Source organism: Chinchilla lanigera, unplaced genomic scaffold (genome assembly GCF_000276665.1).
Source record: "Chinchilla lanigera isolate Chin_1 unplaced genomic scaffold, ChiLan1.0 scaffold00123, whole genome shotgun sequence".
NCBI lineage: Eukaryota > Metazoa > Chordata > Mammalia > Rodentia > Chinchillidae > Chinchilla > Chinchilla lanigera.
The window spans coordinates 3,493,259-3,506,481 of record NW_004955524.1 but is presented as its reverse complement, the minus strand read 5'-3'; the positions used below and the strand labels follow the sequence as shown (position 1 = coordinate 3,506,481).

General features: G+C 39.3%; 1 protein-coding gene across 1 annotated transcript in view; it reads left to right on the top strand.

Moving 5' to 3' along the window:
- Positions 1–231: 231 nt before the first annotated feature.
- LOC102012796 (vomeronasal type-2 receptor 116-like) overlaps positions 232–13,223 on the top strand; it is a 28,666-nt gene continuing 15,674 nt past the window's right edge. The window contains exons 1-6 of the mRNA XM_013507196.1: positions 232–272; positions 518–806; positions 1,347–2,150; positions 9,178–9,405; positions 9,747–9,870; positions 13,067–13,221. Coding sequence (XP_013362650.1) covers positions 232–272; positions 518–806; positions 1,347–2,150; positions 9,178–9,405; positions 9,747–9,870; positions 13,067–13,221 — 1,641 coding nt within the window. The remainder of the gene's footprint in view (positions 273–517; positions 807–1,346; positions 2,151–9,177; positions 9,406–9,746; positions 9,871–13,066; positions 13,222–13,223) is intronic.

Below are 13,223 nucleotides of genomic sequence, written 5' to 3'. Positions count from 1 at the left end.
TGAGTTTTAACTAATCACAAGGAAAGCCAAATCTTTGTATATATTATATTATTATCATTTTAAGGTTATGCAGATTCAAATTGAAAAATAGAAGAAGAGAGGGAGGAAAGAGTAAAAAGAGGAGGCACTGAGAAAGGCAAAGACATTATATTTCACATATGTGGAGAACAGGAACCCCAAGCTCGATGCCTGGTCATATTCATTGGCTTCTTAGGCCATCTCACCTAGGGCATGGATGGAGACAGACTTCCCATGAGTCCCCCTGGGACTGAGTAATGAAGCATGCTCTATCTGAATTTCAAAAGACCCAAATCCACTTTCTATGAGATTTACTCTAATGAAAATATCTGACCATATTTATCTCCCAGTAAATCTCGTGTTTCAACCCCCACATGTTCTGTTAATATAGTATATATTAGGAACAAACAAGCACTCAACACACCGTGGCTAATGACTTGGATTTGAAAAGAACCGTGATTGGAGTCTTACTCCTAAAAATCTTCTGCCTTCTATGCAGGCTGGAGTCTAAGAACTACCAGTATGTGCTGGCCTTTGTTTTTGCCATTGAGGAGATCAACAAGAATCCTCACCTCTTACCCAACATGTCTCTGGGATACGATCTCTACAACGTCTTCAATGACCGCACTGTTTTGGAGAATTCCATAGTTTGGCTCTCAGGACTGAAGAAGAGAATCCCCAATTACACCTGCAGGAGAGAGAGCAAGTCTGCGGCGGTACTGACACAGACCACCTTGTCAGCATCTCTGAAGTTTGGGACTTTACTGGAGCTCTACAGAATCCCACAGGTAACGGTAGGTGGGATGGGGGAAGATGAAACCATGTCACTGCACGCCTTCCTCAGATGCCCGAGGAGGGGGAAAGAGACTAAGGTTATGAAAGTATCCAAGTATGAGTATCAAAGGGTAGGTACATGGAGTAATTGATGGGTATAAGTATTCATGACCACGTGAGGAAAAGAAAGTGTTTTCCTGGAAAGCTGCGTGAACTGTGTTGTTTTATAAGCTGCTCTCTGGATTTGGGAGATTATTAGAAAAACCAGGAAGAGAATTCTTCTCTTCTGCCACTTCCATCTGCTGCTCAGCGCACCTGAGTACTGTGGTCCCAGTTTAAAACCATCTTCAGCCAGGTGTGGTGCTGCACGCCTGTCATCCCAGCACTCAGAAGGCTGAGGCAGGAGTATGACTTCAAGTTTGAGGCCAGCCTGAGCTACATAGTGAGTTCCAGGCCAGCCCAAATTACACAGTGAGATCTTGCACCACACCCCCCAAAAAAAGACAATCTTCCGTCTTCTTCATTATAAGACTGAGTATATTATTTCTTTTCAGCTCACCTATGGGCCTTTTGATCCTATCCTGAACAACCATGGTCAGTTCCCTTCTCTCTATCAGATGGCCCCCAAGGACACATCTCTAGCCCGTGGCATGGTCTCCTTGATGCTTCATTTCAGCTGGAACTGGGTAGGGATGATTATTTCAGAAGATGAGAAAGGTATTCAGTTTCTCTCAGCCTTGAGAGGAGAGATGGAGAGGAACAGAGTGTGCATTGCCTTTGTGACTATGATCCCAAGCTCCTTGCTGCTGTTTCTAAGACGTAATACGTACCACAGACAAATTAGAACATCATCGGCCAACGTTGTTATCATTTTTGGTGCTGATGACTCCTACATAGGTATAGCCTTTAAACAATGGGACTATTTCATCACAAGAATAGTCTGGGTCACCACCTCGCAATGGGATGTTACCACCAGCCGCAAACATTTCTTTCTTGACTCATTCCATGGGACTCTCATTTTCTCTCACCACCACAATGAGATCTCTGGTTTTAAAAATTTCACCCAGACAGTGAAACCTTCCAAATACCCTGAAGACATTTTCCTTGCCAGATTGTGGTGGAGGTTTTTTAATTGCTCAGGCACAGAGTCTAACTGTAAGTCGCTGGAGAACTGTTCATCCTCCAGCTCCTTGGAAGGATTACCTGGGCAGAGCTTTGACACGACCATGAGTGATGTAAGCTATGATATCTACAATGCAGTGTATGCCGTGGCTCACACCCTGCATGATATGCTCCTTCAACCAGTAGATGTGAAACCAACCCAAAATGGGAAAGGATTGATATTTTCCCCCTGGCAGGTAATGTCTCTTCCAAAGGGTGGTATAATTTGTCATTCAAATGACTTTTCTGAAGAATTCCCCACATGCCCAATCCAAGGATTTTAGGTTCCTTTGTCCCAAACAAACAATTGCATACTTTTCAACTACCAAAAAGGTAAGTAAACACCTGGGTAGAACTCAAGAACAAGATACCTGTGGCGTTGCGGGAAGAATTCATGAATAGCAATTCATGCTTTGTGTTACTGAGGACCTCAGCACCCTGAACATTTAATTTTATCAACAGAAAATAATGTCTTTGCCTATGAAGTTCATAACTGAAGTGAACTAGTGACTTAAATGCCTAAAAGTCCTTTGAATTATAATGGGTATTTTAAGTAAATGGTTTCCTGTAATTCTGATCTCTGTTATTTCTGCAAGCACTGCAATCAGTGGCTTCAGGCCACTGATTGATGCTCTGAGATCAGTCATGCAGGAACCATGCTGGGATTTATCCCCCTACCACGTCTACTTTTTATTTAGCTGTGCACATGTTGGGACATTTTGCCCCAAATGTGACATTTTAGAAAACTAATTTTTTATTTTAAAGAGAAGAAAAACAATAAAAAACAAGTTTCAAAACAGGTTAGTAGAACAGTTACAGTAGGTGATACATTGCATATTGCTGTCTTCATAGTAGTTAATCAGAGTACAAGATACAGGCATGATATCTTGTCTAGACAATATTAGCACAAAACATTCCTTTTCAAGGAACTAAGAGAAGCTAGCTTTTAAACTATCTTAACTATCTTGCATGTACATATTTTTTTCTTTTTCCTTTTCTTCCTTTCCCCTATCCCAGATGACAAGTCATCCTTTTCTTTGAACAGTTACTTCCCAGTTCACAATGTCTATTGTACATTTTGGGTCCTATTTACTTATTCAGTTTCTCACACTAGTGAGACAATATGATGTTTCTGATAGGTTTTTCCAGTGCAGAGAGAAGTAAAGCAGAATAAAATGCCTTTATTTTGTTTTGTTTTGGTTTTTGGTTTTTTTCTGGTACCAGGAATCGAACTCACAACCTTGTGCTTGCCAGGCAGGCACTGTGCCACTGAGCTAAATCCCCAGTCCCCAAAATGCCTTTATTGTGGGTGTAGAGAAGACCACAAGGAAAGAGAGAGAAAGAGAGAGAGAGAAAGAGAGAGAGGGCCTGTTGTAGGGTCAAAGGTTAAATAAGCCCAGGTTGGAGGCAGGGTTTAAGAGGAGGACTACCTGACATGGCAGATGAGGATTGGGCAGGAGCATGGGAAAAGGAAACAGGATATTACAAAAAGGGAAGTAGGAAGTCGTAATTTGACTCAGAGGAAAAAGGGTGGGGCTTAGCACTTGACCTCTAGTGGCCAGTGCCATACTGACTTGGCACCATACTGGTTCAGGGACATAGCACAGGGCCTCCAGCACCATATTGGCTGGACACCGCAGCAATTCAGTAGGAATTACAGTGAGGTGAGAAATCCATCAGTTTCCATGAATGGGTTTGGTTTATTTCACTTACGTATAGTCTCAAGTTGCATCTATTTACCTATTAAAAAATCTCCAGTTTATCCTTTATGGCTGAGTAGTACTCCATTATATTTTTAAAAATCCATTTTATCCATGCCTCAGTTGATGGGTATTTGGGTTGTTTCTAAGATTTATCCACTACAAACTGTGCTGCTATAAGCATGGGGGCATGTATATCACTGTGGTATGATTTTTTAATTTTTCTGGGAAAATACCTAGCAGGAGAATTTCTGGGTCAAATAAAACTAATCCTAGTTTTTTGAGAAATCTCCACACTGATTTCCACAGTGGCTGTACCAGTCTACCCTCCCACCAACAGTGGAGAAGTGTTCCTTTTACCCCACAGCCTCTCCAGCATTTGTTCTTTGCTCCCCCAGCATTTGGTTGATTTTTTTCATGATAGCCATTCTTCTGGGGGTGAGATCGAATCTCAGCATTGTTTTAATTTCCATCTCATGAATGACCAATGATGTTGAACATTTTTTCATGTATTTATTTACCACTTGTATTTCTTCATGGCAGAAATGTGTCTTCTTCTCAGATGCCCATTTTCAGATTGGGTCTTTAAATTTGGGAAGGTCTAATTTTTTTAATTTATATGTTCTAGATATAAGTCATTTGTCTGTGGGACAATAGGATATCATTTTTCCCATTCTGTGAGTTGCCTTTTCACTCTTTTGGTGATTTCTTTTGTTGCGCAAAAGTTTTTTAATAAGGTGAGAGCCCATTTTTTGATTCTTTGTAATATTTCCCCAGGTTTTGTTCATGAAGTCTCTACCTATACCTATGTCCTTGAGATTTCTGCCTATTTTCTCTTCCAGTAAACTTAGTGTTTCTATTTTAATATTTAAATCTTTAATCCATTTTTATTTTAGTTTAGTACATGGTGATAGACATGGGTCTAGTTTTAGCCTTTGGCATGTGTGAAGCCAGTTTTTCCAGCATGATTTATTAAAGAGACTGTCTTTCTTCCACTGAACATATTTAGCTCTTTTGTCAAAGATAAAATGTCTGAGTGTGTTTGGGGGTGCATCTGTATCTTCTATTTTGTTCCACTGATCTCGGGTCTGCTTTTTGCCAGTACCATGTTGATTTTATAACAGTAGCTTTGTAGTATAATTTCAGGTCTGGGATTGTGATGCCCCTTGATTTGCCTTTGTTTCCCAGAATTGCTTTTGTTATTCTAGGTCTTTTCTGCTTCAAAATGAATTTTAAGCATATATTCTCTAGATCCATGAGGTATGTTAATGGTATTTTGATTGGGATTCACTAAATCTGTATCGCAGTTTTGGGAGTATGGCCATTTTCACAATGTTGGTTTTTCCTATCCATGAACAAGAGATATCTTTCCATGGTCTGATATCCTTTTCAATCTCCTTTTTTAGGGTACTGTAATTTTCACTATTCAGAACTTTTACATCCTTTGTTAGAATAATTCCTAAGTATTTCATTTTTTTGGAAGTTATCATGAAGGGTGTGGTTTCCCTAATTTCTCTCTGTGAGTTTGTTGCTTGTGTATAGCAACACTATTGTTCTGTGAGTGTTGACTTTGTAACCCACTACACTACTGAATTTGGATATTCGATCTACAAGATTTCTGATGGAGTTTTTGGGATCTTTTATGTAGAGTACCATGTCATCTGCAAATAATGAAAATTTAACTTCTTCCTTCCTACTTTTATTCCTTTTATTTTTTCTCCTTGTCTAATTACTCTGGCTAATGTTTCCAAAACTATATTGAATAGAAGTGGTGATAATGGATGTCCTTGTCTTGTTCCTGATTTTAGAGTGGAAGCTTTCCATTTCTGACCATTTAATATGATATTACCTGTTGGGCTGTCATAGGTGGCTTTTATCAGATTGAAGTAAACATCATCTCTTCCAATTTTCTGTAAGGTTTTTGTCATGAATTGTTGTTGAACTTTATAAAATGCTTTACCTGCATATATTGAGATGATTGCATGATTTTTGTCTTTTGTTCCATTAATATGGTGTATTACATTTATTGATTTGCATATATGGAACCATCCCTGCTTCCCTGGTATGAATCTTACTTGGTCATGATGTATACTCTTCTTCATGATTTGCTTAATTCTGTTTGTCAGTATCTTATTAACGATTTTTGCATCAATGTTCATTAGGGAGATTGGCCTGTAGCTTTCTCTCTTGGTTGTGTGGCAGCAAACAGGCTGAATTGCACAGAAGACCAAAGAACCCTATTTAGGACAAACAGAGTTTATTGAATTTTAGGCCAGACACCATTCATCTCCCAACTAACAAGTCAGGAAACGTCGGCACCCACTAGTCTTTGTTCAGCTCTTAAATATGTTTTGGGTTTCCATGGTTACAGATGGGGATGTTACATTTGCTGACTCAGGTGGCCATATGGTTTTCCTCTTATTCCGTGGGACCCGGGTTAGTTCCTGGTCACATGTCTAACCATGATAGATGTTTCTCCCATTATGTTCTGTTTGTTTCCCTTTTCACAACCTATACATTCTTTTAGGGTTATAATGTTTAACTAGGGTCAAAGAAGGGATGAAACAACCCAGGCAGGGTCACAGATGGTTATCTAGGCCTGGGTGTTCCTTATCTTGGGGAAACATTCCTGGGCAAAGTTGACTACAAGGATAGCTTTTACAGTTTCCCTGGGAGGTTTCCCAGGACACATTTTAGGCCTTTACTAAAACTGTTCTATCTAAAGTGATATGCTAAAAGTCACCATCTCCTACAGTTGGGTTTTCTCTGGTATTAGAATCAGGGTAATACACGCTTCCAAGAATGATTTTGAAAGTACTGCTTCCATTTCAGTTTCTTTAAAGAGTTTCAGCATTAGTGGCATTAGTTCTGCTCTAAACTTCTTATAGAATTCAACAGTGAATCTGTCCAGGCCTGGGCTTGGGCTGGGGATATAGTTCAATGGCATAAGCATCTGCCTGGCAAGTGTAAGGTCGTGAGTTTGATCCCCAGTACCACAAAAAAGAGGGGGGGCTGGGCTTTTCTTTGTTGGTAAATTTTTAATTACATTTTCAATTTCTTTGGTGGATATTGGGTTATTTATAATTTTTATATCTTCTTGATTTAGTTTTGGCAATTTGATTGTGTCTAGGAATCTGTCCATTTCCTTTCTGTTTTCCATCTGATTAGAATATAGTTTCTCATAATAGCTATTGATGCTCTGTATTTCTGTAGGATCTGTTGTGATTTCCTCTTTTTATTCTAATTTCTTGAATTTGTGTTCTTTCCTCGTTTTGATGAGTTTAGCTAATGTATATTCTGACGTTTTGGGCTTGAACACTCTGTAGATATCTACCAGGTCCATTTATTCACAAGCTTGGTTTAATTCCAATATTTCTTTTTTGATATTTTGTCTGTTGATCTATCCATTTGTGAGAGTTGGGTATTAATATCCCCCACTACAAATGTGTTAGTGTTTATTTGGTTTTTCTGTCAGTTAATATTTGTTTTATAGAGTTGGGTGAACCTGTGTTTGGTGCATAAATATTTATGATTGTTCTCTCTTCCTCTGGGAATTTTCCTTTAATGAATATGTAGTGACCTTCTTTGTCTGTTTTGATCAGTTTTGGCTTGAAGTTTACATTATCTGAAAATAGAACAGCTACTCCTGCTTTTTTCTGGGTCCTGTATCATGGAGAATTGTTTTCTATCCTTTGACTTTTAGTCTATGAATTTCTTTTTGGGTTAAATAGGTTTCTTGAATATAGCATATTGTTGGATTTTGCTTCTTGATCCATTCTGCCAGTCTGTTTTGATGGATGAGTTGAGAGCATTTATGTTGATGATGTATTGGCTTTTCTCTTCCATGTTGTTTCCTTGTTATTTGTTCCCTGTCTTTCTGCTGTTTAATTGTTTACCCTGGTGGCTTATTTCTATTGGTGTTCATGTGTTTTGGGCCTTCATTATCTCTTTGCAATATGTCTTTCAGAGTATTCTGTAGCACCAGTTTGCTAGTCATTAATTTCTTCAGTTGCTCTTTGTTATGGAAGTATCTTATTTCTCCATCAATCTTGAAAGACAGTTTTAAGAGATACATCAATCTGGGATGAAGATTTTTTTTCCTTTAGGGCTTGAAATATTTCACTCCAAACTCTTCTTGATTTTAGAGTTTGTGTTGAGAAGTCTGCCATGATTCTGATGGGCTTTTCTTTATAGATGATATTTTTTTCTCTCAAGCTGCTTTTAATATTTTGTTCTTGTGCTGAATTTTTGGAATCTTGATTAGTATATGCTGTGGTGTAGATTTAGTTTAGTTGTGGCTATCTAGAGTTCTATATGCTTCATTTATTTGTATGTCAAATTCTTTATCCATGTTTGGGAAGTTTTCTGCCATTATTTGTGTGAAAAGGTTTTTAATGGCATTTGTGCTATCTCCAGCTTTCTCACTGATTCCAGTCAATCTTATGTTGTTCTTCTTTGCTTCATCCTGTAGCTGTTGGATTGACTTTTCATGATCTCTTGTGATTTTTAAGAAATCCTTCTTTTCCTCGTTGCTAGCTGCATTCCTGTCTTCTAGATCTGATATTCTATCTTCTCTTCATTCAATCTGCTGGATACAGCTCAGTAGCACAAGCACCTGCCTAGTCTGCTGCATTTCTCTTGGATCTGTTTCATTGATTCCATTTCTTGTCTATCTTTGGCATTTATAGTTTCCATCATTTTCCTGAGCTCCTCTATTTGTTCATCTGTGTCTGATTTAATGTCTTTTACTTTGGTAGTCATTTCTCTTTGCACCATAGAGATTGTGTTCTTTTATGGCCTCTTCAATTTGTTTTTGATGTCTGCTGCTATCATTTCAGAGAGTTCCATTTGCTGGCTTCTGATTTCCTCTGTCTCTTTGTGTTTTGGATTTGTCCTAGGTGGGGTGGACATTTGAGATTGCATTTTGCTTTTTCATCTCATCGTGGTCTATTTTATTTTGTTTTCTTATGGGTTCTTTTAGAATTCTAATGTTAGAGGGGCTGGGGATTTAGCTCAGCGGCAAAAGCGCCTGCCTGTCAAGCGCAAGGTCATGAGTTTGGTTCCTGGTACCGGAGAAAAACCAAAAAAAAAAAAAAAAAGAATTCTAATGTTAGATAACCTTATCACTGACATTGAGGCTTTCCTAGGAGGCATCCATTCCTCAGGATGTCTCCTCTAGCCAGCACTGCCACCACTTCTCTCACTGGCACTGCCATGGTCCTCTTGCCAGCACTGCTGTGTTCCTCTCACCCGCAGTCATCTTGAGGCAATGGAGGAAGGGCAGAGTGCAGACTCACACACTCACAGTGCTGGTGCCACTGTCCCAGGGACAATGGGGGAAGCACAGAGTCAATTATTATATTTTAGCTTGCAATACTCTTTCATTTGTTTTACTCAGCTGTATGCTAGTGATAGAACCAAACTTTGAGGAGGAAATTGGAGAAAATGAAGGACATTCCCTAATTTCCATTTGCTTTCTTGACACAGGTATGCACTTCATCATGAAATAATGCCTCTCTTTCAGCTTCACCCTTTCCTGAAGAGCGTCAGATTTAACAGTCCTGCTGGAGAACTGGTGAATATGAATCAGAAAGAAAAACTAGATGCAGAGTATGATATTCTCAACTTTTGGAATTTTCCAGAAGGACTTGGACTTAAGGTGAAAGTAGGAAAGTTCTCCCCACATTTTCCACATGGTCAACAATTGTCTTTATCTGAGGAAATGATAGAGTGGGCCTCACAGTTCAGACAGGTGGGTCAGACATCATCATAATTCTTTACATATAAATAAGTGAGATCTTGCAGTGGATTTCATGCATCCTCTAAGCTCAGGGAAGGGACACATAGGGACCTTTAGTCGCTCACTTACCAGAACCCAGGAATTTCTTACTGACTGTGATAGGGTGCAGAGGAAAACATTTATCCATCCATATGTTTCCCATGTTTAATGTACTTGGTTCACTGTAACTTGGTTGGTTAGCTGGCTGTAAGTATAGATACTCAGTTGTTAATAGTCTACAGCCCTAAAATACTGAAGTTATTAGACCGTGTAGAAGTCCTTTCTATTACTAACACATACATGATTTTCCTCAGACTCCAAGCTCTGTGTGCAGTGCAAGCTGTCACCCTGGATTCAGGAAAATCCTTCTGGAGGGAAAGCCTATCTGTTGTTATGACTGCATACGCTGTGCAGAGAATGAGATTTCCAATGAGACAGGTGAGTGTGTGCCTTATGGATAAATTCCATGGGTCTTCTATACTCCTCCATTTGTGAAAGAACCAGAAACTATCTGGAAGAGACATGCTAAGACAAATTTTTTCCATTCTTCAGTTAGTATTTTAATTGATATAATTGGTAATGTTTTCCGTGACAGTAACCCAATCTCTGTCCACATCTTGAGCTACTTTTTTGACTCACTGTTTTAGACACATTGCAGATAGTGTTGTTTGGAAGAGACTCCCTTTGACAAACTAAGAATAACAAGTTTATCTCCACAGGTCTTAACATGTGGTAGCATACATATTTATCTAACTCAAGTCAAAGACAGGATTTGGAGCTTCCTTACTTTCCAAGTCTTCAGAAATGTTCTCATCAAAACAGAGCTGATGGTCACAGAAGTTGCATGTGATTTACAAAATACATATTTCTATAGTGCTTAGTATGCTATACAACAGTATATAATGGATGCATTATTCTGCTCTCTCTTCACATTAGAGTAAGGAACACAGCAGATAGAGCTGTGAATTCAAGGAAGTCTTATAAGGCTTCCATAAATGTATTCACAGAGAACTCTACTGTATATAAGAGAATATCTCCATTTTTGAGTGGTTCCCTGGGCTTTGTGAAAAGTGTTGGAATCATTATGATATGAGTTCAGTGAAATATGGCATAAATCTATCTTCATAAGAAAGAAAAGAAACAGGGTAAAAATAAGAATGAAAGACTGAAATAAAATGAAATTATAGTTCCTGTATTTGAAAAATTATTTTTGAGGTCATCAGAAATGGTGAATTTCAAAAACTACCACTGTGTGTAATATCCAGATAATATAAATGTCAATGTGAGCTGGGTGTAGTGGTGCACACCTGTAATCCCAACCCTTGGGAGGCTAAGGCAGGAGGATTGTTGTGGGTTTGAGGCCAGCCTGGGCTATAAAGTAAACTCAAGGCCAGAGTGAACTGCATAGCAAGATCCTATCTCTAAAAGAAAAAAAAAATGTCACTGTGAATGGAGATTCACATTTGGACATAATGTAGAATATGAGGAGATCAATATTGAGAATTTCAATGTAACACCCCATGAATACTGAAAAAAAAAAACAGTAGCATTAGCAGGAATATTGTGTGAAAGGAAATATTTAAAGGGTTTTAGTCATAGAAATTATTGCCTGAATATAAAATCCAAAAATATTAGGGAAGTGATCATTGACTATACTAGCTACTAAATACAAAGTTAGTGAAGAGAGATTTTCCTCTTTTTTTTTGTTTGTTTTGTTTTGTTTTTTGTTTTTTGTTTTTCTCCGGTACCGGGAACCGAACTCACGACCTTGCGCTTGCTGAGCTAAATCCCCAGCCCCGAGATTTTCCATTCTTTATATTTGTCATGTAGTATTTGGAAAATAAGCTTTAAAAGGTAGTATTTACAACATTTCAAATCAATGAGCTACCTAGAAAGGAATTTCATAAAAATTTTAAGTCTTTTTCTCTTAAATTCATTGAAAATCACTTAGAAAAACTAAGATGAAATTCATGGATAAGGATGGCACAGCTGTGATGGGAACACGCAGTACTGAAAAATGATCAGTACCCTCATATTTGATCTGCTAATTCAATGCAAGAGAACAAAATTCTGTATTCCCTGGTAGAAATTACAACTGATGGAGTGAGAGAACTAACTCTTTGTCTTAGTCATGTTTTTGTCCCTGGGACAAAATACTTAACACCAAAACATGCAGGGGAGAGGATTTCACGTATTTGGTGCCTCCTTGGCTGGCTCCACCGCACAGAGGCGGGAGCGAGGGTCTGGCGGAAGAATGCTGCCACCTCATGGCCTCCAGAGAGCTGCAAGCAAAGTGAGGCTTCATTCTTCCAGGTCAACCCGAGTAACCCATCTTTCCTGATCAGACCCAACTTTTCTATAACAAGTGAGCTAAAATGTTCCCCTAATCCAACGACCTTCCAAACACGGAGGACTTTGGGGGTGATCCTTGATCCAAACCCCAACAGTCCACCTAGAACACAGTATTTCTCACCATCTCTATTTCCTTGGACCTTAGCAAATTATCCCGCTCAGGATGTTTCCTCAGTTAGTATTTGGTCCCTGTATGAAGTAACCATGGTGATAGCTTCTAGAGGTACAGTTAGGCGAGACAAGTACTTGTCTTTTGTCCTCTCAAATTTTGTACTTTGAAACATAATCCCAAAGTAATGGCGTTGAAATGCAGGGTCTCGACCTTCGTTAATACAATCAGTGCCAAATAAACAAGTTTGAGGGCATCCATTTCTCTCTGCTGAAACATGAGAATGCAGCAATAGGGCACCACAATGAGGGTGAAGAGATGCCCTCCAGAGGAAGTGTAATCCACTGCCTCTTTGACCTTGAGCTCCAGCACTCACAGGAAGTTCATACTTCTGCCACCTATCCAGTCAAAGATATTTTAATGCAGCCCTGTGAATGAGGCGGTAGGAGTTTGTTTTTGTTGAGCGATGAGACTGTGACTGCATAATGATGTAGTAATAAGAAGCAAGCCAGGCGCAGTGGTGCACGTCTGTAATCCCAGCACTCGGGAGGCTGAAGCAGGAGGATTGCAGTGAATTTGAGGCCAGTCTTGGATACATAATGAATTCGAAGCCAGCCCGAACTGTTAACAATAATAATAATAGGGGCTGGAGATTTAGCTTCGAGGCACAGCGCCTGCCCGGCAAGTGCAAGGTCATGAGTTCGATCCCCGGTACCGGAAAAAAAAAACAATAATAATAATAATGATGATGATGAATAAAACAATAACTTTTTACTTAACCATAAAAAATATAAGCACTGTTCACTGGAACTCATTCCCTATTCAACATTTTCTCTTTTTCTTTTTGTTGTATTGAGAAGTGACGAGGGTCATCCATCGAGTTTCATTCCCAGCCCTTTTGTTTTATTTTGAGACTGGGCCTCACGAAGTTGCTAATTTGTGCAGAATGGGTTAGCACTCGCAATCCTCCTGCCTCAGCATCACAGAGGTGGTGACTACAAGCACGTGCCACATGCCAGGCACTGTAGAGCATGTTTTTACACACTGTCCACAGCAACAATAAAGAGCAACTGGGCTAACTAACTTAATAGGAGGCATATGTTCTTCTAATGGGCCAGAGAATAAAGGAGAACTGCTGGATCTGGTCTGACGACATTTCACATTGCTCACCAGACATGGATCAGTGTCTGCGGTGTGCAGATCATCAGTATCCCAACAGACAGCAAGATCTCTGCCTCCAAAAGGCTGTGACGTTTCTGGCTTATGAAGACCCCTTGGGGAAGGCTCTGGTTGGCACCGCCCTGAGTCTCACTGTCCTCACAGCTGCTGT